We start from the raw sequence: 26,444 nt of genomic DNA, 5'->3' as shown, positions 1-26,444 counted from the left end.
CTTTCCCCTGCTATTCCTAGTGCCTATGCCATATTCCCCTACTGCCTTGTCTCCAGCCTGCTTCTTGCCTACCTTGGCATTGAAGTCGCCCATCAGTATACTGTATTTTGTTTTGACTTTACCCATCGCCGATTCCACGTCTTCATAGAAGCTTTCGACTTCCTGGTCATCATGACTGGATGTAGGGGCGTAGACCTGTATAACCTTCATTTTGTACCTCTTATTAAGTTTCACAACAAGACATGCCACCCTCTCGTTAATGCTATAGAATTCCTGTATGTTACCAGCTATGTTCTTATTAATCAGGAATCCTACTCCTAGTTCTCGTCTCTCCGCTAAGCCCCGGTAGCACAGGACGTGCCCGCTTTTTAGCACTGTATATGCTTCTTTTGGCCTCCTAACTTCACTGAGCCCTATTGTATCCCATTTAGTGCCCTCTAATTCCTCCAATAGCACTGCTAGACTCGCCTCACTAGATAACGTTCTAGCGTTAAACGTTGCCAGGTTCATATTCCAATGGCGGCCTCTCCGGAGCCAGGGATTCTTAAAACCCTCTGCAGATTTTCACTTAAGAGAAACATAAATGTTCAGGCATTGATTGTGCTGACGAATTTAGGCGCTTTATTACGAGCTGCGGACGCATCGCAAGGACCCTCGTCCCCGGATAGACGGCCGGCGAGCTAGGCCTACATCGTCTCCCAGCGATCGCAAGCTCGCTTGACATGCTCGTTCGCCTCTGTCGGCGCCAATGAAATCAAATGTGCTGCAATTTAAGTGTGACGTAACTGTGTACACGTTGTGCCGACTAACATAGGTGCTTCGTTATACGAGTTGCAAGCGATCGTGTCACAAGCGCAACCGATGTCGGATTCGATGGCCCAGCGAGCTATGCCTGCCGGCTCTTGGCCATCGGCGGCTGTCAACGGATCCGATACTGCTAACGCGGCCTTGCGGAAACACGTCTGCAGTGCTCGCACGGACGTGTTTATATTGTCATCGTTTGTTTCAAACAAGATAGCTGTGCAAATACGGTTGCTTTGACTTTCTGTTCGAAGTTAAGCAGCATTCCGAACTTCCACGCAGGGGCGCCGGTTCTGGGCCGCCGCTCGCTCATTCGTACCATGTGTCCCGAATCGCCGCATGCGGCAAGTCGCACACGACGCGCCGTACTACAGATCGCACGGAAAATCGCGCCATGTGTCTCGCGCTTTAGACGTGGCCAATCACTTAGCGACTCAGACATTGCGGCCGGCGATGGCGAGGACGAACCTCAACAAAACCCTCGCATCGGCCACAATCAATGGTAAGACACAACAAATCGGCGTTGAACGTTGTGGCAGCGCAGTCAAGCTGATAGTGTGGGAAATATCCCGATGGACACGACAAAAACTGCAGTTGCAGCGACACGGAGAGCGTCCCACTACAACAGCTAGAACAAGCAACAACAGAGGAGAAGAGCACATGTAAGCCGCATGGCAGCCAACGAAAATTCGTGACGTAGCCACATGACGTAGCGTTTTCTTGGTTATTTACGATCCCGGTTGATGTCAATGTCGCGAGGTGCTCTGTTTTGCGGTTGGCTGCGCGCACGTACTTTAAAATGGATTTTAAATATGTTCTAAGCGATATTCGCCGCTGATATTTTATAGACGATGTGTGTGTGACCAACTAAATCGATCTCACAAGTTATCTCGACTTCAAATTTTTGTGTCAGTGCTCCTTTAAGGATAAAATTGACAATCTAGAAAATAAGTTACTTACTGCAGGAATGTTTCTTGACTTTAGAAAAGCCTTCGATTCTGTCAAACATGACATTCCACTGCTCAAACTATCCAGATACGGTGTTAGAGGGACAGCTTTAGACAATGTGGAGTTACCTAGAAAAGCCTTTACAATACACTAACATTGCCAATGTGAAATCTCACTTCGGTGAAATTGCATGCGGAGTGCCGCAAGGGTCAATCCTTTTATTTACGATATACATTAGTGACCTAGAGCAGAAATACCCCCAACACCTGGCATTATTTCGTACGCAGACCACACCAATGTATTTTACTCTGGGCCAGATATTGATGTCCTTAAGTCACAGGCCAATCTGTGGTTAAAAAATCTACCTGGCTAAGGGCAAATAGGTTAAATTTAAGCACTAAAAAAATAAAGTATATCGTATTTAGACCCCGTAATAAGACATATACAAGCAAAAAGATTATTAGCGTTCAGGCACAGCCTATTGATTGCATTACGTCACACAAATTCCTCGGTGTCTTTTTTCACAAAAATTTATACTGGTCTGTTCACATCAACTACTTATGAAAAAACATCTCCCGAGCAGTTGGCACACTCTGCATGTTATGTCACTTATTACCACTATGGCTAAAAACACAGATTTACCACACAACCATACATTTGCACCTTCACTACTGCCTTCTTATATGGGGGACGACGACAAAAACGAACCTCAGCTATTAACATTTGCTACAAAAAAGAGCTCTGCACTTAACTGAACTGCTGCCCTTTCAGCCACATACAGCACCACTTTTCAAAAAGCATGGACTGCTAATAATTAACAACATCCGATATAAAAAATTAGCTGTGGTTGTATGCCACAAAGTTAAATCTAACCCAACTGAATTTCTAAAGAAATTTCTCAAGATCACAGCCACAATTTACGCCACATCATCTACAAGAAAGATATGCTTCGTACTAACTACAGCACACAACAATCAACATACCAAATTCCTGACTTCCTTAACAAACATTTCACTGTAATGACATTATTTGAAGAAAGCTTTTCCATTCATATCTTTAAAAAGAAGATGCATGCCTACCTTTTAAAAATCTAAAGCTAACTTTACACCACTTTCAATTCCTTTTTTTACCTTATGTAACTTGCATATGCTACACTTGTGTGTTTTTTTTTATTAGCTTTAGCTGTGTATAAGTTTTTTTTTTATGTGCAAATCATATCAATATACATATTTTGTGTCTAATGGCATGATTTGCTTAAAAATCACAATGTGTTTTCTTTTCCAACCTATGTTCATATTTATGTATCACTGGTGTGTAAGTGGGTGATCGGCGCTCTGTCAGGCTCTGTGCCTTTATGCTGATCCCCTATAGGCAACTATGCACACTAGTTGCCTGGAATAAATATGTTTCATGTTTCAATAAAAAAAACTAAAGAAATAGTCCCACTGACACGACTTGGCCCAGTTCGAAGCGCGGACTCCGTCAGCGAGGTCGCCAGCCGTTTGGCGCTTGACTAGAGTGTGTGCCCATTGGTGGAAGCTCGTGTGCATCGGCCTTTGAGGGGCTACTGCCTTCTTAGGTTGTGCCAGGCTATGGACCCACTGTTCGATGGGGCATGGTTGAAAGCACTGCAGTCGCAATGCACAAGCGGCCATGTCCCGAGATTTTTTTTTTTATATTTCGCTGGCTTTCTCTATGGTACAGAAAAAATGATTATGCAACAAGTAGAAAGTTTGAAGCTGCTGAATTAGATGCTTCATAGAACACTGCACAACTTTCTGATTGAAAAGTTCTGGTCTGTTATTACTTTTGAAGTTGGTTGATTATTCTTTGACTAATTAGGCAATTTAACAGAATGCAAAAAATAGTGCAACTTACTCGATACAATAGCCATCATGTGCTTGGTTGCGTACTCCTAGTGTGCTTCGACATATTTTTTAAGCCTTTGCTAAAGTTAGCCGAGACATCCAATATATACACTGCAGTGTTGTGTCACACTGTAAATGACAAATGCATCATAAAGCGCTTGTGTGAATGCATTTATGAGAGGAAACACTGGTTCTCCTCGATTATTGCCATTACGCCTCTTCCATTCCGAAAAGCTAAGAATGTCACTGTTTTTTGTTTTTGTTTTCGGAAAAATCTCAGTGCAGAACTCTTCTGCAATCTTTAATGCAATGAATCGTACAGAAGCAGCGTCACTGCACTTAGGACACTGTACTGAACCTGCTTGCACACATATTCAAAATAAACGCTCTGCAATTCCTTCAGAGTCATTATGGAAAAAAAAGAAAAAACGCACAAGCCTGAATGGAAAACAAACATCAAATACCTGCAATAGCATTGGGACCTTTTTGTGTGTACGAGGGGGAAGGGGCTTGGTCACAGTGCAGCATAAGACAGTATCATATGGCTCTTCACTTTGAACCAGTGGCTTCTATCGTGTGCCCTGGAAGTCTCAAACTAAGTGCAACACAAAGGAGCCCCATCATCACAGTTTTGCTCAAGTACCAGCAGTGTACACACCACCACTGAAGTCACGAAACAAGCTTTCCACATGGCAGACAATGGTGTAAAGATACGGAAAAGATAGACGAGGTAACACATAATGGGAAAAAATGAGAGAGAGAGTAGGAATAACAGGCCGTTTGATGCAGCACTGCCAACCCTATTGTTCCCCTAAACTGGGGAATCTCAAATGCTTGCTTTCTGTTCGTCAAACCTAGTGAACACACTGAATCTCTTCAACAAGTGCTCAGTTTGTTGCAAAGGAATTGTGAACTTTTCTCTTCTTTATTTCTTTTTTCTTGCCGAATAAAAAAATTACTTGCCAATCCTGGCAAATGAAGATTGTGTCAGGCTTTCTGAGCTGCAAATTCATGTTACAAATACAATATTTTCTTTTTTTTTCATTTTTACTAAAATTTCATGGGAAAGCTCAAAGAAGCAAATATATATACACTTTCACTTTGGTACATCCACACTGTACATCTATATGGGTTGCAAAATATGGCCTGCTAGTTTCAATGCTTGGAATAACGGAGTCTGCTCACACCTTCAGTGAATATGTGGTGCTTCCACTTGGATGTGTGGCCTTCCTATGGCAGGTTTGTGTTTGAGGGGACACTTAGTGGGCCTTCCCTAAGGCATGCTACACAGTTGGTGGCTAATGGACGGATGCTGTGCCCTCAGAATGAAAGGCTCCATGCATGCTATCACTCGTACACAAAGAAAGAGCATGACCAACAACAACAAAGCATCTCATTAATAACATATGCGTTTAACCTACTGTAACACAATGCAGTTCTTTCAGAAAATGGTTTAGATGGATACTAATAAATGCCAACAAATGGCAAGTTAGTGGTCTATGTAAATGCTATGTATTAACACTACTACTATGCAAAATCTAAGCAACCTTTTCTTACTTCCAAACAGCCAATGCCTGAGGTAGAAAACAAGGGTTAAAGCATGCCTAGGTGAAAGTTTCCTTTTGAAATACAGTCCTAAGAATTGAGGGGGGAGGGGGTTAAAGTTACATGATGCTCAAGTGCCGAACATTGCACTAATTAGGCAATGTTCTTAGCAAAACAATAATCTGCACAGATTGGTACACTCTACCAACTTGATTTGCACTGTTATCATCTCAATGTTTCAGATGCGAGTGGGGGAAAAGCCTTCTCTGTGCCTATACTGATTTGATTGTTCCATGCACAGACATTATTAGTTCAATTAAATGTAAAACTTCATATCCATTAATTTTTAGGCTCAACGTGTTACAATATAGTTTGAGAGCTTCTGAGCAGTATAGAGAACTTGCTTGAGGTCTCCCATAATTGTTCTTAATTTAAACAGGTCTGTGTGCAGTTAATTTGAATTTTTTTTTTTTCAGTTAGAAATATACTGTTTCAATGTAACTGAATAAGCACATTTTTCAAAAGGACTGTGGCCATACAGGAAGCTTCCGGATTGAAAGATGGGCAGGATTGACTTGATGGGTTGGCAGTGCTCATCTGACAGGCATCAAATATGCGACATTACGGTAAGCAGCACTGGCCTCCACTGCAAGGGCATCACTAAAACCCATTGTAATGGTACTAGTGAAACCCTGTTGCCAGCCAAGAGGTTTCCTTAACGACACATTGGTGATGTGTCAGTCTGCATTAACAAAGCACATGCACTCAAGCACATCTTGAGAACGTAACATTGTGATGGCAAAATGAGGGCACATTGGTAGAATGTGCACCTTTAGGTGGTCTCCATGACAATAGATGGCAAAAGTGTGCAAAGCAAGAAAATTACGATAAAGGCAACAACATAATGGTGCCATTACAAACTCACTCGTTTTCTAGGTTACTACTTATCCATGTGAAGCGACGCACTCCGCAAAAGTAATGCTCAAAAAAGTAGCCCTCGTCCAAGAGCGTTAACTGTACATCCCCTGAACAACACTCGATTCTGTGAGCATCCCCGACTACACTCACAATGGTAAGGAACTAGCAAAAGTCAATCCGGTTTTCCTGGCACTACCAGGCATTTTTGTCTGATAGAATATGACTGGCATGTTTGACATTGGAGCATTCTTGAGCATGAAACACCACAGACACAAAAGAAAAGGGAAAAAAATCAGCAGATTGCCACATAGTCAAGGGTAGGTATGAAGCATGAAATGACTTCTCTCCAAGTCAAGCTTTGACAACACATATGTGGGCATCGCCACCATAGTTACGCCTTAGTGATGTCCAGCTAGAACAACAGTCAAACAATTGCACACAAGGCTGAGGTTGCCTGTGATTTGTGCGCTTGAATTCTTGACCTGCAAAATGGCGCAAGTATGCACAGAACTTGCACCCATGCTCCCTTCCCACCATTATTACTGCCACTGAACTGCAGTACTCTCGGTCCCCTTAACTATGACTCTCACACAAAAGACTGAGCTGGGGAATATTTTCTAAAAAAATTTTGCGCCCTTAGTGGATGAACTCTCGTGTCATGACAATAACCACCGTCTTACATGCACTTCCTTTCTTCAGTAATGTGTGCTTAGATGTGCATAGCATTAGTAGCAAAACTGCTGTTAGCACACAGATGCAGACAGCATTAATGGCAAAAAAGGAAGCTGTACTGCATTGACTATGTGCACTGTAATATGATGACACAGTAAGGAAGAGAAACAGTCTGCACAGTGTAGGCCACAACAAACAAAAGCAATCGATGATGTTGCAAGCTGCAGTCTAATAGCAGGGTTATCAGATGCTTGGCAGCAAGCATTGGTCGATTTGTGATACTTTCTATCTCCACGAACCAAAAACATCCGAAAATTCAATGCTGCCTTCCTAAAGTAGTTCTGGAAAACTATGGTCCAGGGCAACTCTAATCACTTCCACTGACGGACAGGCACAAATTTGATTTTTTTTTTCTTTCCTGGCACTAAGTACATGTTTTTATGGGACGTCGTTGGAAAGCCTTTCATGCGTTGAAGATTGACACAGTGTGATGGAGGAGTTAATTTCTCTGTATATCATTCATGAGGTACCCATACCTAGCGTGTACTGCAGTACAGCGAGTATTGCTACTACAGTTAGGGTTCAGTTTTCAGTTGGACCAAAAACCACAAAAGAAATTTCTACGAGGTGTAAAAAACTGTTTTAAAGAACACCTGTCTGTGCACATCTGTACACAACAATACACTTTTTGTGGCACATTTACAAATTAAGACATTTTCCCACTCACTTGAACAAAAAAAAAAAAGAAACCAGGTACTGTTAAATATGTGGTGGCAAATATTGCAGCAATACCAATCTGGAAACATCAACAGCTGCAAAAAAGAAAAGGTAAGCTTTGATGAAAATTAAAGTACTAGTCACTGAAGAAAACAAAAACTGAAAATTGTTCTTTCAAATTAAAAATAAGGTACGCCAAACATCCAACAAACAACACATTGAGAACTATGAACCCTAGCTATATGTTATCTTTCCGCTACTTGTGATTAATAAGCCCTTCCACGCATAAATTTACTTAACTTTTTAACAACTGTGGCATGCTGGAAAGAAACCACCCCCACAACAATGTTCCCTGGCACCTGCCTTTTCCCGAACAACTTCACTTGTTCTCGAAGGCAAGTTCAGCATCTCTTTGCGACTACCGTGATGTCCAAGAGAGTTCCATTACTGTAACACCAGTTATGACTGCCAAGACATGCTAGCTAGCATGACAGAGATCAATTTTTACGCCAAGAGGATTGAGCTGCAGTCATTGCCATCACAAGCTTTCAGACTTATGCTACTAAGCCCACTCTGCTCACAGCATTGGCAGTGAGTAATGCCAGAGGCGTACATGCTAGCCGCATTCGATACCACAAATGACCATCCTGCTCTTTGTGAAAACCGTTTGTGATTGCTGCATCTGCGGGCATTATGGAAGAAACAAAAAAATGGCACAGCATCGCTGCCTGTGCGTCACTCTCTGACTTTCCATACTGGGTGGCTTTCTTTTAAGCACCTACGCACCATTCCTTGCACCCTGTATACTCCACAATGTGCACAGTATAATATATACTGTGCACACTCTACAGACATGCACTGAACATGCAAGTACATGAACTATACTACACCATATAATGCATGTACTTGGCACACAGACCTCTCACATACAACTTGCACATTTGCTGGACAAAAAGCTATTGACTGACTACTGCCAAAGGCAGATACGGTTTCTAGACCATAAGGATGTAATTAGGGAAAGCCACACAAACACTAAGGAAAACAAAAACAGGAAAACAAAAGAAATGTTCATGGGCGTGCCTGAGGTAAATGGGCACTGTAAGCTGCATGCGAATGGCAAGTCCAGCACACCCAGTTTCTGAAGACTCAATGGGGAATCACGTGGTGGTCCTCCCGCACTCACACGGGAAAAGTGTCCTGGCGTCTTTCACAAGGTGGCCACTTCGCCCAGTGACGCCTTGATAATCTCGCCAAATGTACTGTCCGTAGTTGCTGTTGACGAGGACCCCTCCTCAGTGGTTGATGTTGAAGAGGCTGCCTGAGACCCTTCTGCTGGGGACACCAGCAGTCCATCAGTGGCACAGTCTCCACAACCCACAAACACAGGGTCCACCGGCACGACACCGCGCGATGCCAGTGCGGGGCTTCCACCTCCCCTGGCCACTGCACAGCTGAGGTCCGTGTAGTCCCGGTGTGGAGAGCTAGGCCTGCCATCAGCCAGATCAGTACCATCGCCCTCCTCCTCCTCGGTAGAGTAGTCGGAGTTCTCCGAGTAAGAACTGTCATCTTCGTCTTCCTCTTCTGAGCTGTAATGGCATGCTGCAGCAGGAAGAGCCATGCCACCAGGTGCTGCAGTCCCATTCACAGTTGCAGCCGCCGTTGCAGCTGCATTGTAGTAGATCAGCCGGTGTGGGTCGACACATTGGTAAGCGGCCAGGTTGCCCGCTGCCTGCTGCTTTTCAAATTCAAGCCGCATGAGCGTGTGCACGAAGTGGGCACGCACTCGTACTGGATTGAACTCAGTACGGCCTGAAGTGTTGCCACAGCCCTCCTGGGTGCAGCCGCATGGGAACGAAAGCCGGTCCACCTGAGCATAAGAGAATGTCACCACAGTTATTGGCCCAAATGTTTCTGTCACACACGCACCCAACCATCTCCAAGAGTACTTCACTTGCCACAATAGGTACCACGCATCATTGACACAACACCATCTGGAGCAACAAGTGGACGCAGTGCTGGCACTACAAAGAGCCTAGTGCTCCTAACAGCTCCTCCTGTCAACATTAAAGAAAAAAAAAAAGAGAGAGCAATTCCACAAATTAGAAAGCAACTTCAGCTGCCATGACATATTTATCATCACAACCTTATTTTATGTCCACTGCAGGGCCTCTCAAGGTCAGATGACTCCACCTTACAAATTTCCTAATCCTTGACTGCATTTCCCTTGACATTCTTCCAATGCTGCTACGCTAGTAGACCACACAATATGCACTGCATGCCCTGCCACTCCTTCTTCTTAATGTCAACTGCCCATGTTTGCTTTTTAATCTACACCACTGTCTTCTGTCTCTTAGCGACCATCATTTCTCATTCCTTTCCTCAAAGTGCAGTCCGCATCTTCTGAAGTTTCAGCCATACGGGCTAGTACTACCACATTAAACACAATTATATACTTTCATTTTCAAAGATTTTTGATGCATTTATTGAAATACTCTCAATTCCACTACAATGTTACAGAGGAGTGGCAAGTTAATAAATCATGTTCAAGACGGCAGTCTTGAAGGAAGTATTATTCAAATTGCTGCTGATTAAGACAAGGAGATGGTATTATTAGAGAGCGCTGACAACTATTTTGTGCCCCACTTTTCTTGCTTTTTTTTTTATAGCTGTTGACTTTATAATAGTACAAAGCCTCAGTTCCTCAACAACATCACAAATAATTACGGCACCTTTATGCGACCCGTTCAATACATTTGCTAAGTGCAGCAAAGCTTTGGATGTAAAAAAAGGAGACTATTCCTGTGACTGAAAACGGAGTTAGTGGTCACACAAACAACTCGAACAGTTCACCCGTCAACCCGGTGCAGTGGTTGAAAGCCATACGATGACCATGTTGCCAAAGGCCAGACTTGTAAACGTTAGAGAAAAAAATGTAACTGATTACAATTCATTAAATAATGCAATAGGTTGCATTGACCAACTGCTGCCTCATTAAAGTAACTGAGCAATTACTAAAATGTAATTGATTACTTTTACATGACTTTCTTCCCAACCTTTATTGATGTTTATTGCGTGCCAACAAAGTGCCACTGTCTGGCAGAGTGCTTCAGCGGAAGGTGCTATACTTCGCGTGCATGCTCAAGCACAATAACTTTAAGGGAATCCCTGGCTAGTTGAGTTGTTTCAAAGCCCACCACGACACAGCGGCCAAAGTCATTTCCCGGGAGGCAGCAGCTGTCGACCCTGTGGCGACATCGTCATGGTTGCTGACCAACAAAGAAGTGCTGAATCAGTACAAGCCCTTGGACATTTACAACGCAGATGAGACAGCCTTATCCTATAAGATGCTTCTGTCGAAGACCCTGGACTCACAAGACCACAAATGCTTCGGGGGAAAACACAGCAAGCAGCATGTAACAATTTTGTTGCCCGCTAACATGGATGGCACAGACAAATGGCCACTGCTTGTAATTGGCAGAAGCAAGAGGCGAGAATGAGGAAAATCGTAGGCTGCATGCCCATACAATACAGCGCGAACCTGAAGTCATGGATGACCCAGGCCATATTTGACAGCTGGCTCAAGGCTTTCGATGCTGACATGCGGAAAACAGGCAGGTTGGTCTGCCTTTTTTTTTTTTTTGATAATTGTAGCATCCATCATGTTGATGATGTGGAGCTTGGAAACATGTGCTTGGTTTTTTTTCCCACCAAACTGCACTGCCGTGCTGCAGCCGCTCGATCAAGGTGTCATTTGCAGCGTCAAGTGTGCCTACAGAGAGAAGCTGATTCAATGTCTGCTGCTGAACCTCCAGCTCAAGTGACCCACCACCATGGACATGTTCATGGCACTTGAGATGGTAGCCACTGCATGGGTTGTGATGTGTCCAGCCATGATAGAAAATTGTTTTAAACACGCAGGCTTCATTGCCACTCAGCAGGCATCATGTGCTGATCCAGCAGCACTGGAGGACGATTTGCCCGAAGAAGCACTCGACAGTGCTGACGGCGCAGTGCCGCCATTGCTGACCAACGCATGGGGTGAACTTTGTGCTGTGGCAAACATAGTTCCAGATGGCCTCAGCATGTATGAGTTTGTTCATGCGGATGAAGACGTCGTGCACAAAGAGATGACCACCATCATAAGCAACGTGTGTGAAGCTGACGACGCTGATGACCACCAAAAGCCAAATCAAGAGAAGATGACAAACCCACGGGATGAGTTGAACACCTTTGGCAAAATTCGTTTGTTTTTCAGCAAGCACAACGACGATGTGGCAATGGACTACTTTTTGCAGTGCAAGTTCAGAGCTGTCAAATTGCTGCAATACAAGGCTAAGCAAAGTCAGCATACTGACTTTTGGCAATACATTTTTCTTGCAAGTCTTTTCTTTCTCATTCTCGTGCTAAGATAATTCTCATAAAAGCGAAACTTTTTGCTTTTTCCGGTGATTTTGTTACTACAGGTTTTGGCTGTAACTGGTTACATGGTACAGTAAAAGCTCGTTAATTCGAACTCGTGGGGGACTGAAAAATTGTTCGAATTAAGCGGAGTTTGAATTAACGAGCGGGCGGCAAAAAAAAAAAAAAAAAAGATGGCCATTGCATTTGGCTGCTAGGGCCGAAGCCTAAATAGCCATATCTGGGATCGTCATCGAGGAATACGCACTACTACTCTTTGAGGTCGGCGATTGCGGGTATTAAAATCATGCGAGTCCAAACACCAAAGGAAATAAAGATATCCAATCAATTTATGCGCCTGGAACTAATGATAAATGTACCCACGTGAGCGTCAGGCTTAATGATGAAATATGACACTATTTATGCTTCAAAAACATGTTTATTAACAAAAGAATAATGATCGAAGCATATCAACATGAAAAATAATCGGTGATTTGCATTTGTTTGCGCTTTCTTCGCCGCGACTCGAGAAGCATTGTCTGCAACTTGCCCAACATCTCCAGCGCAGCATCCGAATTCTCATCGGTGGAGAAATAGCAAAATAGAAGATTGGTCACCAAAAAAAAGTAGTTGAACTACAGTGAGCATTACCAAGGAAAGAAACCAATCAATCAATTACAATATTACCAAGAAATGTAACTGATGACAAGCAACTAATCCCATATAATTTGTTGCGTACCAGTCTGACGAAAGCTGCTAACTCGGCCCTTCCAATTCTGTGCTCTTGGAAAAAAACGGGAACCTGCTCTCTGCTCTTGTGCTGTCAAGCGCTGAATGGAGTGGAGTGCATTTGGGAGCATGGCCACAGTGTGTGTGTGTGTGTGTGTGTGTGTGTGTGTGTGTGTGTGTGTGTGTGTGTGTGTGTGCGTGTGTGTGTGCATGTGTGTGTGCGTGCGCTTGGCACACACACACACACAAAAAAAATGCAAGCTTGGCATGCATTTTGAACTGGTCACATTAAGGGGCAACTGAAGTAATTATTTGTTGCGCTCTCGATGAACTGAGGCTCCAAATTTATTTACAGAGTCAACAGCTATCCAAAAACGACGTAAAAATGAGACAAAAACTTCCTGCCCGCAGGCCTTTAAGATGACGTCTTTAGCACAAACAGGCTGGTTTAGCACAATGGCACTTTTCAAGGGGGAAGCTACCCCGAGAGCCTACGTTTGAACAAATGTGCCTACCTTGACGAAATTTTTCACGATGAATAAACTTAATGCCATTTGAATTTTTATTACTATTGCAAATGTAAAAAAAATTTTTATCACTAGAGGGCAAATTTTTAGGCACTAAAAATGTGGCTTTAGGCACCTAAAACAGGCACTTATATCTTCATTTTAGGCACTATTAAGGGCTGAAATGGGCACTACAAACTGTTCGCAAACAATGACCGGTTTTATGTACTGGATCTGTGTAGCCCATTGTCATGATGTAAAAATGACGTGGCATTCACTCGCAAGATTTGAAAGGCAGAAGCTGTATTGTGCAAGCCATTGCCTTATGGGGCTTTGCTGGGCCGACGAGAGGTCACTTTTCCCGTCAATCCGCATACTGAAGACAACACGTTTAATATTCTGACACTGAAGGCTAGTACAGCGAATAGCCAAACTTTTCTGCTTGCACTGGCGCATGAAGTGGAGCAAACAGAACAGAAGATTAACAATGATGCTTAAGAAGAAGTTAAGGACTGTGCAACCAGTGATGGAATGAAAGATTATAGATATAACATTAAGAGATAGGAACATACAGGTGTGAATTAGAGAGTAGACAGGTGTAGCTGATATTTTAGTTGATACAGTAGACTTCCGTTAATTCAACTCTGGTTATTTTGATTTTTTGGCTAATTCAATCCCAACCGAAGGTCCCGGTCAGAGCCAATACATGTCTATGGGACCAAAGTTTTATTATTTCGATGCTAAAGTTAGCCGTTGCCGGATAATTCATACTTGGCTACTCATCACACATGCACCTGACCTCAATGGTGATGCCAATAGCAGCAGCATCCGTCTTGGCAGTGCTTAGGAGGTACGGGGAATGTGTTGAACATGGGTCATCTTTAACAAAAGACTATTTCTGGCCTGCCTCAGCATGCCTCAGGAAGCAAAAATGGTAGCTCACAATGAATTATTACAGTACAGTCAGCCACGGATTTTTCAGATGCTTGATAATTCAGACGCCTTCATGGCACTGCCACGTACCCCATAGAGCCAATGTATAAGGACACTTGAAATTTCGGACGCTGAAATCCCTTGCCGTCCAACTTTTTGCCGTGACAGCATGTGCAAAATGGCAACTATCAAAGCCACCAACATGGCCATTTTGATCATCTCACAGCATCACACGCTGAAACTCTTTGCTGTCCGACTTTCCGAACTTTTTGCCATGACCACAGGTCTGAAACGACAATTATCAAAGCCACCACAACTGTCATTTTGATTGTCTCGCAACATCGAAGAGCACTCTTGCACGCCCATTCGCTAGCAGCTGCGGCCACCGCAGCAACGCTAGGCCTAGCGATGCTGTTTCTTTATGCGTTTTCCTTGAAACAATTCACCACTGTTGGCAATGGCACCGACTTTGCCATCCTCGCTGATGGCACTGAAGCACAGAAACTACGGCAATGGTCAAGCATTACAACGAAGTTACGCAGTCAAGCATAAGCAATGTATTGCAATGAAGCACACCAAGAGCAGAACGGGGCCACTGCCACAGCACACCGCATATATTCTTTAAAGGGTCCCTGAAACGGTTCGGATAAATTTTGTAGACGCATAGGGTACAGCTGCAGTAAATAATTCGCACCACAATTTGCAAGAAGCGTCTCATATTAAGAGAGCTAAGGACGATTACAAGTTACCCTCCTTTATAGCCATCCTTTTCTCCTCAACTCATTCTCCTCAACGAGCGATCGGGGCTAAGCTCCATCTTCACTGGCTCTGCGTCATGATGATACGTCATGTCATCTACTTCCTGTTGTCTTGGAGCTAGTGCGCGAAGCCTCTCCAACCTCTCTGCCAGTCACCTGGCAGTCGATCCATAGCGAGAGCTATCGAAGCAGTGTACGTTGTGAGCATTCTGTCGCAATGCCAAGTGTGTACAGTATTCCGATAACCACAGGTGAGTTGGGTGTTTCGACAAATGGGTGGAAGCGTAAACTAAAGTCCCTCCATACTACTACTGCTGTGATGAAGGAGCTTTAGCGTAGACGTATGTGAACGGCCTGATCGGTTTGCACGGTCCAGCCACCTGGTGGCACGGAGCTTAACCAGCCAAACAAAGATCTAATATTGCTCTAACCAAGTGTAAAACATTTTAAACATTTAGAAAAACAATGTGTTCGCAAGTACCCTTCTGCCAAAAAATTACACCAACAGCAAAGTAGAATACACTTTGTCACTGCTGTATTAGATCTGTGTTTGGTTGAGCTCTGTGACACCCAGCAGCTGCACTGTTCACGTTTGAGCCAGGCTGGCAGAGTGGGTGGCGAAAGTTGTGGCCCCATGGGCCCTGACCTGGCCCTTCTTATGGCCTGGCCCCACTCCTCCTCTTCCTGCAAAAATAATGTTGCTACCACCACACTGCACCTCTGCTCATCCCGTCAAACGCCCACATCCAGTCCCCTTGCGCTTGCGTTTACCTGAATACCGGACTCGTGAAACACTATTGCGGTAGTAATCCTCCAGCGTAAAGAGATGGCCGTAAACATGCAAATTTCATTGCCGATCGAACACCAACAGTCTGATGCGCTACAGCCACTCCGCTCATCTGCTGCCTTGCAGAGGGACACAATGTTGCAGTTTGGCATATCGCCAGTCCCTACGTTTGCATCCCACAATGTAACAACAATGTAACATGTAACAATGTAACAATGTAACATCCCACAAGACTGAGACCAACATTGACCATGGAGCTCTCGTCAACATGGAGCACATTCTAACCCTAGCAGACGGCACTTGCTGTGTGCCAAAGGTCTTGAGTGCAGCGACAAATTGTTCTTGTGCATACTCTTTCTGTTACTTTCTTTTTTTTATAGAAACAAAGTAACCAACATTTCAACTATTACGAATAACATTTGTTCGAGTTGGAAAAATTATCTATAACACACCCTGGGCAGCCAATCGGATAGCTTGCCCTACTGGCGTCATATGGTCACCTCGCGTCACCTGGTCTGGGGTGGCTGAAAACTCAGCCAAGTGGCGTGCTGCGATCGGTAGTGAGGTAGATTTTTAAAACCTTATAATAAATTACACGCTTTATGCAGAGCACTTAGATGCGCCACTTAATGATCAGAAGAGGACCTACCCTAATGACTGCATGTTTGTACAAAATTGTCAAAATCATTTCAGGGCCCCTTTAAATATACAAGCCTACACTCCTGTAACAGCATGAGCGCCAATATGCCTAATGCACTGACAGGCCTCCAGAGTGGTGCTGGACCTGTCTGTGGTGGTTTGAGCCCCTAGCAACAGTAAAAGGCACGCATTCAATTTTTCTGATTGACCAATCTTTCGTATGCTTTCGCAGCCCATAAGGAAACCCCGCCCCCCCCCCCCCCCCCCATACGTTGACTGTATTTACCCAATTCTAGTGTTCACCTTTCTTTATTTCTTCCCCACGGAAATTCATCTGGAAATCGCTTGGGCAGCGCACTCAAATACGAAACTTGAGATTAATGAAACTGAAACCATGTTCACAACGCCAGAGCCAGCCTAGTGATTGTCATCATCATTGCCATCACAAGATGGCAACGATGGATTGCTACAGGGCGAGTCTAGGCATGGGCAACCATGCTTTGGCAATTGTTATGGAGCCCTTTGATAAATACAGAATATCAAATGTGCAATGGACCGACCATATGAAGGACGACATGTTGTGGTTCTTCATAGACGACATCAAGGCGGGAGGCTGTCACGATCCGCCCGGGTTTGTGAACGAGGGAAGGCTCGAGGCATCCTCCGTTAGACAAGACGCTCCGCAACGTGGTGGTGACGAATATTGCTTACCGAGCCTGGCGGGCTAACGAAAATTATGCCCAAGGGGGCGTCACATGCTTGTTACAGCCCCTTACCCCCAGTTTGTTTGTTAAATAAAACAAAAAAACGTCCATGTTCAGAGCATAAGGCTCCGCCATTGTCCCAGCCAAGTCGACGGTGCCTGTTATCCAGGCGAGTAACGGTCTGGCGGTCTCCGCGGTCAAGTACTCCGCCTGGGCACCGTTGTTGACGGCCGGGGTGTGGCAATGCCGGGTCCTGCCTGAGCCAGCCTCGGTCCATCCGGAGGGTCCGGAGTGGTCAGCCTTGTGAGTGGTGCCGGAGTTGACACTGGCCCAATGAGCGCCGCACCACTGGCGACGCTTCCCGCCTCTGAGGTGGGCGGTGCTCCACTGGAAGCGGCTGGCGTTGCCGCTAGTCCTCCTGCGGGCTGGAACTCTGAAGTGGCAGTCGAGGGTACTGGCCAGGTCCCGAGGCGAGGCCCAACATGGTCGGCGTGTCTGTGCCACGTGGCCCCATCTGGCATGCGGACAAGCAGCGATGAGGCGCTGGCAGGAGACACCACCTGTCCAGCAGACCAGGGTAGGCCAGGACAGAAGTTTCTGGTGAAAACTGCAGCTCCCAACTCTGGCAAAGGCCCGGGACGGCACCCTCAGTCCGTAGCCAGCTTCTGCTTCAATTGCTTCAGGAGCACTGTGGATCGTAGGTCCTGATGCAAGACGTCCAAGGGTGTCTTGACCATCCGACCCAGCAGAAGCTCACAGGAGGCACGTCCAGTGACATCGTGGTGCGTGGTCCAGTACTGTAACAGTATCCGAGCAATCTACATCCAAAAATCCCCAGTCTGGCTCTTCTTGAGCTTGTCCTTGATGGTTTGCCCCACCCGCTCAGCTGCACCGTTTGAAGCAGGATGGTATGGCGGAACCATCATCCGGCGGATTCCATTCTTCGTCAGCCAGGCCAGGTACTCTGTGGCGGCGAAAGCAGGACCATTGTCGGACACTATGACGTCCCGCAACCCCTGGGTGGCGAAGACCTGTCATAGCTCTGCTATGGTCACGCCTGCTGATAGAGTGGTGACAGGTAGAACCTCCACCCACTTCCAAAGGGCGTCCACCACCACCAGGAATAATGGCCCTTGAAGGGCCCCCTAAAATCCACATGCAGGCGGGACAAAGGTCTCTGTGGGAATGGCCAGGGGGTGATTTACACATGATGTGAGGCCCGCTGATGCTCCTGGCAGATTTGGCAGCTCTGCACCATGTGAGCGATGTCCTGGTCCAGGCCAGGCCACCAAAAATGGGATCGGGCCGCCACCTTGGTCTTTTCCACGCCAGGATGACCCGCGTGCAGCAACTGCAGGACCCTGGACTGGAGACTTTGTGGGCTCAGCTCGGCGGCCTTGTGGCTATAGGCCTGCTAGACCAATTCCTCCCCACGGGACACCGCCTTGACCACCTGAGACAGGACTAGGTCCCGGTTGGTCGCTTGCGATACTGCAGATTTGAAGAGTACCTCTGGGTACGTGTGCTGCAGCATGAACACTTCAGCAGGTTCTGGAAGAGCATCAGGCACCTCTGGCAGGGGCAGGCGGCTCAGGGCATCAGCAGGTCCCAGGTCCTTTCCAGGACGGTAAACCAGCTGGTAGCTGTAGGCTGCCAGCCTCAAGGCCCAGCGTACCACTCGGGGCGATGCCTGTACGAGAACCGCCTTGTCAGGCCCCAGCAACCCCAACAGCGGCTTGCGGACCATGACCGTCTCGAATTTCCCGCTCGACAGGTACTGGTGGAAGCGTTTGACCTCAAACATGAGGGCCAGGCCTTTCTTGTCCAAGCTGGCTGTAACATTGCTCTACAGCATGAAGCCGAAAAGAAGCGAATGACACGGGCGTTCCTGGCCATCCTTGTCTCGGTGCACCAGGACGGCTCCCACGCCGTACGGCTACGCATCTACGATCAGGGCATCAGGCTTGGCAGGATCGAAGTGTCCCAGCACTGTAGCCTTCGTGATTAGCTCCTTGCTGTGCTGGAATGCCCGGTCCTGCTCCTTCTTCCAGACCCAATGCTGACCATCTCGAAGCAGAAGATGGAGCGGCTGTAGATGCTCCGACAGGTTCAGCAGGAAACTCCTGTAGAAGTTGATGAGGCCGAGGTAGCTCTGAAGCTCCTTCTTGTTCAGGGGCTTAGGCGCCTTGAGCACAGCATCAACTCTGCGGGGAGCTGGGGCTAGGCCAGCCTAGGAAATGACGTCCCAAGTACTCAACACTGGGGCCAGGAAAATGAACTTTTCCAGCTTGAGCTTGAGACCGGCGTCCTGCAGTCGTGCCAGGACGTTATGTAGGTTCTGCAGATGGCCCTCGTTGTCGCAGCCAATAACCATGTCATCCAAGTACACCGCCACGTGCCTCATGCCCCTGAAGAGGTTATCCATCTCCCTCTGAAGTATGGCTGGGGCTGAGGCTACGCCAAATGGTAAGCGCGTGTACTGGAAGAGCCCCAAAGTTGTTGATATTGTGACATACTTCTGGGAGGCATCCTGGAGCACCAGCTGCTAGTAAGCATCTCTGAGGTCAAGCTTGGTGAACTGTCCACCGGACAACGCTGACCAGAGATCTTCAATCCGGGGCAACGGGTACTTCTTGACGGTAGCGACGGTGTTGATCATAACCTTGAAATCCCCGCAGATCCTGACACTGCCGTCTCGCTTGAGGACTGGTACGATGGGAGCGGCCCGTTCAGACGTGTTGACAGGCACCAGGATGCCCTTTCGCTGTAACAATTGCAGCTCCTGGGTGACCCCTTCCTTCAGGGCGAACGGCAGTGGGTGAGGCTTGAAAAAACGTGGCCGGGCTCCCTCAGGTACATAGATGCCAGCAGTCATGTCGGCGAATGTGTCCACCCCTGGCTGGAACAGGGACTTGAACTTGGTCAGGAGGCTGGGGACGTCTTTCATCACATGCAGGCTGGCTTCCTGTTATTCTGGCAGACGAACGCCCAGTGCATGAATCCAGTTTCGGCCAAGCAGCGTCGGCGACGCCCCCTTGGTTAAGTAAAGGGAAAGGGTTGCCTCCCTGTCGCCAAAGCGAACGTTGACCTGTGCCTGACCCTGGACCTGAGAGAGCTGCCTGGAGTAGCTGTGCAGCATCAAGCCCGAAGCCTCGACGGATACGCCGGGCAAAGTAAGCTTGAAGAGTTTCCCGGCCATTACTGACATGCTGGCCTGTGTGTCCAGCTCCATGGAAATAGGGTGCCCGCAGACTTCGACGGTCAGCATGTACAGTGGCACAGAGAACGGAACAAAGCCTGTGTGCCACATATCTAAATTCGGCAGGTCCTCGGCCACGATGTGGAGCCTGGCCTCGGATGAACTCGAGCCTGCTGCCGCCCGCCCCCGCCGCGTACCCTTGCGACGACTACCCTGGCCACGGGCTTGTGTGTTACCTGGGCTTGAACCAGCCTGCTGTTGCTGTTTGCTGTTCGTCCTCCCCCTTCGGCATACCCGTGCCAGGCGCCCAGTTTTTTCACACGTGAAGCATTGTGCTTGAGAAAACTGGCACTGTGAGGGGGAGTGGGCACCACCACAGCGACCGCAGGTACTGCGCTTTGTGGCCAACTTGTTGACTGCCGCTTCCGCTGACGGTGAGCCAGTCGCACGGGCAATCTCGCCGACGTCCTTGGTGGCAGCTTCTATTGCCAGCGCTGCCTTAACAGCGGCGTCCAGCATGGGGTCGGGAAGCTCCAGGAGTCACGTCTGCATGGCAGAGTTGTTGATGCCGCAGAAGAAACGGTCCTGCAGCAGTGAGTCCAGCTGGTCCCCGAAGGCGCAGGCACTCGCTAACCCTCGTAGAGCAGCAACAAACTGCCCGAGGGGCTCTCCTTCCCGGTGGCTCCGGCTGTTGAAGCAGAAACGCTCCATTAGTGTGGACGGTGCTGGGTTGAAATGCGAGCGCAGTATGGCGAGCAACTCACCCAGCGTCTTAACATGCGGCGTGGCTGGTTTGAGACAGTCGAGCAGGAGACGAGGATGCGGGACCCGCAGCTGGCCAGGAAAATGTCCCGCTGCTTGGCCTCGGCAAAACGGCCTCGGTTTGGCCTCAGGCAAAGAACACACCCGAGTGTGTCGTTTGCCCAGGAGAAGAAGTGGACTTGCTCCTCGTAAATTGGCCAGGCGGACCCATCTCCCTCTAACAGCTCATGCCTTCAGTACAGCGGCATGGCGGCAGCAATGGGGGGCGATGTTTCGCCGTCGAGGTGGCGTGGGACGATCCGCGGGTACTCGTTGCCAGTGTCACGATCGGCCCGGGCTCGTGATCGAGGGAGGGCTCGAGGCACCCTCCGTTAAGACAGACGCTCCGCAGCGTGGTGGTGATGAACGATGACTGACCGCCGAGCAGCTGTGCTCGTTGATGTTTATTGGTGCAGTGACAAATGTTGCCTACCGAGCCTGGCGGGCCAACCAAAATTATGCCTGAGGGGGCGTTTTATAGGTGCAGTGACAAATGTTGCCTACCGAGCCTGGCTGGCCAACCAAAATTATGCCTGAGGGGGTGTAACATGCTTGTTACAGAGGCTACACCTGAAATCCAACTTTCTTATTTATGATTAGATCTTAACCAAATTTGCACGGTGTGTGTATATCGGTGTGCTGATTCTAAAAATGTACTTATTTTTGTCCTAGGCCAAACAGATCCTGATATACCCATATCTGCCAAGTTCGAAGAAACCAAATTCGGAATCCGGGGGAGGGGGCAGAATATCTCCTGGAAAGGATATACCCCCCCCCCCCCATCGACGACTATATTTTTAAAGTACTCAGAATGCATCTGCACTGAGCATAGACAGCTTGATTTGACCTTTATTAACAGATTTACAAATGACTACATGAACATCAAGGTCTTCACATCACGTCAGTCTCTGCATCCAAGGTAAAAAGTTGAGGTGTAGCCATGTGCAAGAAACTGAACTTGCAGCCTCTTGCAAAATCTGTTAGCAAATGTAGGGGCACTAGCTTTGAAGTGTCCTTCATGGTTAAAACGCATAAGCCAGAAAAGCCCTTTAGATCCATTTTAACTGAAAACTGCACCAAGCATCCACATCTCTTTTCCAGGAACATGCTCGATGGAGTAGTCAAAACACACGAGTCTAAGCTTGAATCTCTGAATTCTTGCTGGGATCTTGTCTAGGTCTCAATCTCCTAACAGTGGAACCGGAGGTCTATGGTCGGTTTGCACATGGAACTTCGTCCCTATAAGGAACTTTTCGAAGTGTTCACATGAGCATGTAACAGCGTATGCCTCTTTCTCAATTTGAGCATACCTGCACTCCATTTCACTCAGTCCCTTCGACGCAAAAGCAACTGGTTTTACACGACCGTCCTTGTCCTTCTGCAATAATACAGCACCAAGACCATAGGAAGAGGCATCTGCAGAGAATATATGCTGTTGTTTCGGGTCATACACAGTGAATACCGCTGCTTCTTGAATGTGTTTCTTCACCTGGTCAAATGCTTGCTGTTGTTGCACATCCCACCTCCACTTCATGTCCTTTCTGAGGAGTTCTCTGAGGTGTCTCATCTTGTCGGACAGGTTCGGTATGAACTTTCCCATTTGGTTTGTCATGCCAATAAACTGATGCACCTCTGTTAATGTGCATGGTATGGGAAAATCTACTATTGCTTTCACTCTTCCTGGATCTGGTTGAATCCCGTTTTCACTCAGGATATGACCCAAGAACTTCACTGAAGTTTTTGCCAACTCGCATTTTTCATTCAATGTCACCCCTGCAGCTTTCAGACTTGATAAAACTTCCTCCAGCTGCCTGTCGTGTTCTGTAAGTGTAGCTCCGGTAACGAAAATGTCATCCATGTGACAGACCACTCCCGGCATGCCTTCAAGAATCTGAGTCATCCTCCTGTGGAAGTGTTCAGGCACTGAGGATATCCCAAAAGGCAACCTTTGAAAGTAATACCTTCCAAAGGGAGTTATGAATGTTGTGAGCAATTGTGAATCTTCAGAGTCTGACCTGCCAAAATCTGGCTTTTGCATCCAGTTTAGAAAAGAAGTTTGCTCCTGACAGTCTTCCTAATGTTTCTTCCACTGAAGGAAGTATCAGTTTCTCCCTTTCGATGGCTTTGTTGAGGTTAGTCAGATCTACACAAATTCTGACATCGCCATTCGATTTGGGAACTACTACCATCGCTGAGTTGGCCCTTCCACTTTTCAGATAATGCCTTTCCCCTCCATGTCTTTCAGCTGGACATCGATTTTGCCAAGCAATGCCAAGGGTACTCTGCGGAAAGCACTGATGGATACTGGACTGGCCTCGGCATTGAGCTTGATCTGGTATACTCCTTGCATTTCTACAAGACCAGTGAATAGTTCAGGGAACTTGGCTCTATACTTCTCTCGTCGATCTTCAGTGACCGGCTGTAGAAGTTGTACAAGCTGCAAAACCAAACTTGCTCGACGTCCAAGGAGAGCTTCGTCTAGGCCTTCCACTACATACAGTTCATCATGGACGCTGGTTTCGCAACAACTAAACACGGCGTTTAGCTTGCCTAATACTTTTAGCGGCTGTCCCCCCACGCCATACAGTTTTATCGTGGTTGGATATACAGTTTTCAAAGTAGTTACTATTCAAGGTGGCAGTGCATTTACATCTGCTCCAGTGTCTATGTTGAAGCTCGTCTGTTCTCCGTCGATGTAGATAATCTTTCTCCACGCCTCTGCCATTTTGTTCGAACGCAGGGCTCCCAAAGTCCATATCTGCATTGGGGTTGCCTCTTCTTTTACTTCTCCAAGTGTTTTAGTGCGGCACATTTTTCTCCAGTGCCATTCTTTTTCCACAAGAATGGCATTTCGTCTTTGATGCCGGGCAGCTGTTTTGTCATTGTGCTCATGTCGTCCACATTTGCCACAGCCATGCTGCATTTCCCCCTGCTTTGGTGACCACTTTTGCTTGTTCGGCCTTCGTGGAATTCCACTACTCTACAGCCTTCTCCAACTTGAGATCTGGATAGCTTAGCAAAGTTTCCAACAACTTTGCATCCTGGAAGCCCACAACTAGTCTGTCACGGACCATTTCATCTTTTAGTGCTCCGTATCTGCAGTGGGCACCAGTCTGTGCAAAGCACTTACAAACGCTTCCACTGTCTCTCCAGGTTCTTGTCCCCTCTGATTGAATCTTGCTCTTTCATATATGATATTTCTTTTACTGATGAAATGATTTCCTGGCATGTCAATCATTTTATTAAAGTCTTCCTGCTCTTCTTTGCTTAGTGTCAAAGCCGCTAGAATATCCTCCGCATCTCCCCCGAGACAATAAATCAGAGCGTCTGCTTGATCTGCTCCATTAAATGCGAGACTCGCCTGTACCGCATGAAGCGTTGTTGCCATGCTGTCCACTCTTCTGGTCTCAGAAGTCCAATGGTGCTGGTGGTGCGAACCCGGTGTTCGGTTGCATCTGCCGGGGACCACCTGTCGCCATTGTGATCTCTCCTTGACTGTTGTCGTTGCGGTTCTCATTGCGTTTGTTGCGTTGCTTAAGGGCAAATCCTCATCTGTTTCTCGCGAACGCACCCTAGACGCCTTGAATTACGTATTCAACTGTCCTTGTAATTTCATCTACACAAATGGCGCGAGACTGACGCATGTTTGGCTGGGGCTTCTTCATGGCCGCCATGTCGTCCTCCTTGCCACATGCCACATACACTGGTGCCTCTTGATTTCTGCGTCAGTCAGTGAAACCTTCTTCAGTGTGGTCTCTCCTTTAGCTGCGGGGGGTCATCAGAGGGTCATCAGATCGTTTGCAGTTTTCCCTCCCCACTCCCTCTCGAGAAATAGTTGGTATGCCACTATGAGCACATTCATTGCCTCACATGACGCATCGCATTGTGGCAGAAGTATTAAACTCTAATTGAATTTTGGGGCCGTACGTACAAAAACCACAATCAGATTATGAGGCATGCCGTAGTGGCTGACTCCAGGTTAATTTTGACACCTTGTTGTTTTACAACTTCTCCCTAAATCTAAGTGAACAAGCATTCTTCATTCGACATACCATATTTACCCGCACGTAATGCGACCCCAACTGTAACGCGAGGGTCGACTTTGCAAGGGCGAAACCAGGAAAAAAAGAACACGATTGTAACGTGAGGGTCGACTTTGCGAACGCGCAAAATCAAAGACACAAAAATGCGAATGTAACGCGAGAAACCAAAACTATAGAACACAAATTTAACGCAGGAAACAAACCATAGGAAAAGTCGAGAGCAGCTTTATTAAAGTACCTGCAAACTATGCCTAATCTTCATCCTCGCCACTGATGTCGCCGTCGCTGTCATCATCACAGCTGGACTCCTCTTTGTCACTAGTTGTTTCCCACAGCAGATCGTCTCCACTTCCGTCGAGGGCATTTGAAATAGAACATTTCTTAAATGCGCAGTAGACTGTTTCATGAGACAGCCCGTACCAAGCAGCTGAAACCCACTGGGCAACAGTAGATGCACTCGGGACTGGATTGAATGTGGATCTACCTCAACACCTGCAGGGAGACTGAAACGCCCAATACAGCTGCCACAAGCGATCCTTGAACGGCTTGTTCAAGCAAACATCCAAGGGCTGAATAATGGACGTCACTCCACCCGATATAACAACCAAATGCGTTCGGTCACGCTGCAGCTTTTCTTTCACGACGGGTATGAGGTGACCTCGAAAAGAATCCAGCACCAATATTGATTCTGCATGCAGGAATGCACCTGGCCTTCGGTCCCAAACGCTGGAAATCCAATCTATGAAGAGTTCCAAGTCCATCCAGCCTTTTTCGTGGCAGCGTACGACAACATTGTTCGGAAATGTTTCTTTTGGCATAGTCTTCAGGCAAAAATTATGAAGGGAGTGAGCTTGCGATCATCAGCCAAAGATGCGAGCATAACTGTTATCCGATTCTTTTCGTTTCCAGTGCTTCTAATCCGAACTTCGTGTTCACCAGACTTGTGCACTGTCCTAACCATTGGCATATCAAGGTACACGGGGGTTTGGTCCGCATTCCCGATGTGTCCAAGTGGCATGTTGGTAGAGCGGCGGAGATCAATGACATACCGCTGAAACGCGAGAAGTTTCGACTCGAAGTCCTTGGGTAGTTTCTGACAAATCGAGGTAGTGCGTCAAAGGGAAAAACTGGCCCTTAGCATGAACTTCTGTATCCAGCTGTGCGATGCCTTGAATTGGTTTGGCGCCAAACCCGCGTCTTGTGCAAGGTCACGTGCTTTGCACTGAATCATTTCAATGCTCACACCAAGAAGCCGGGAGCGTTGTTCACCAACGAAGTCTGCAAGACGACGCTCCAAATCCGGGAAGCGGCCTTTCTTGGGCCCATGGAAACCTTTTCTATGACTGTTGCAATTTAACAACTCCTGGCGATGCTTCCTCCACGCTCTTATCGTCAATTCGTTGATGTCCAGGCCTCTTGTGGCCGCTGAGTTACCGACTTTTTCGGTGAGTAGAATAGTGTTGCGTTTGAAGCCAGCA

General features: G+C 47.0%; 1 protein-coding gene across 4 annotated transcripts in view; it reads right to left on the bottom strand.

Moving 5' to 3' along the window:
* Positions 1 to 3,901: 3,901 nt before the first annotated feature.
* The window catches only part of LOC126518742 (cysteine/serine-rich nuclear protein 2-like), a 125,701-nt gene continuing 103,158 nt past the window's right edge, over positions 3,902 to 26,444 (bottom strand). For all 4 annotated transcript variants that reach the window (XM_050168512.2, XM_055064930.2, XM_055064931.1 and 1 more), the window contains one exon: positions 3,902 to 9,336. In XM_050168512.2, coding sequence (XP_050024469.1) covers positions 8,677 to 9,336 — 660 coding nt within the window. In that variant the 3' untranslated portion in view covers positions 3,902 to 8,676. The remainder of the gene's footprint in view (positions 9,337 to 26,444) is intronic.

Source organism: Dermacentor andersoni, chromosome 1 (genome assembly GCF_023375885.2).
Source record: "Dermacentor andersoni chromosome 1, qqDerAnde1_hic_scaffold, whole genome shotgun sequence".
Lineage (NCBI taxonomy): Eukaryota > Metazoa > Arthropoda > Arachnida > Ixodida > Ixodidae > Dermacentor > Dermacentor andersoni.
Note: the sequence above shows the minus strand (reverse complement) of the source record. Positions and strands in the feature narration are given on the sequence as shown.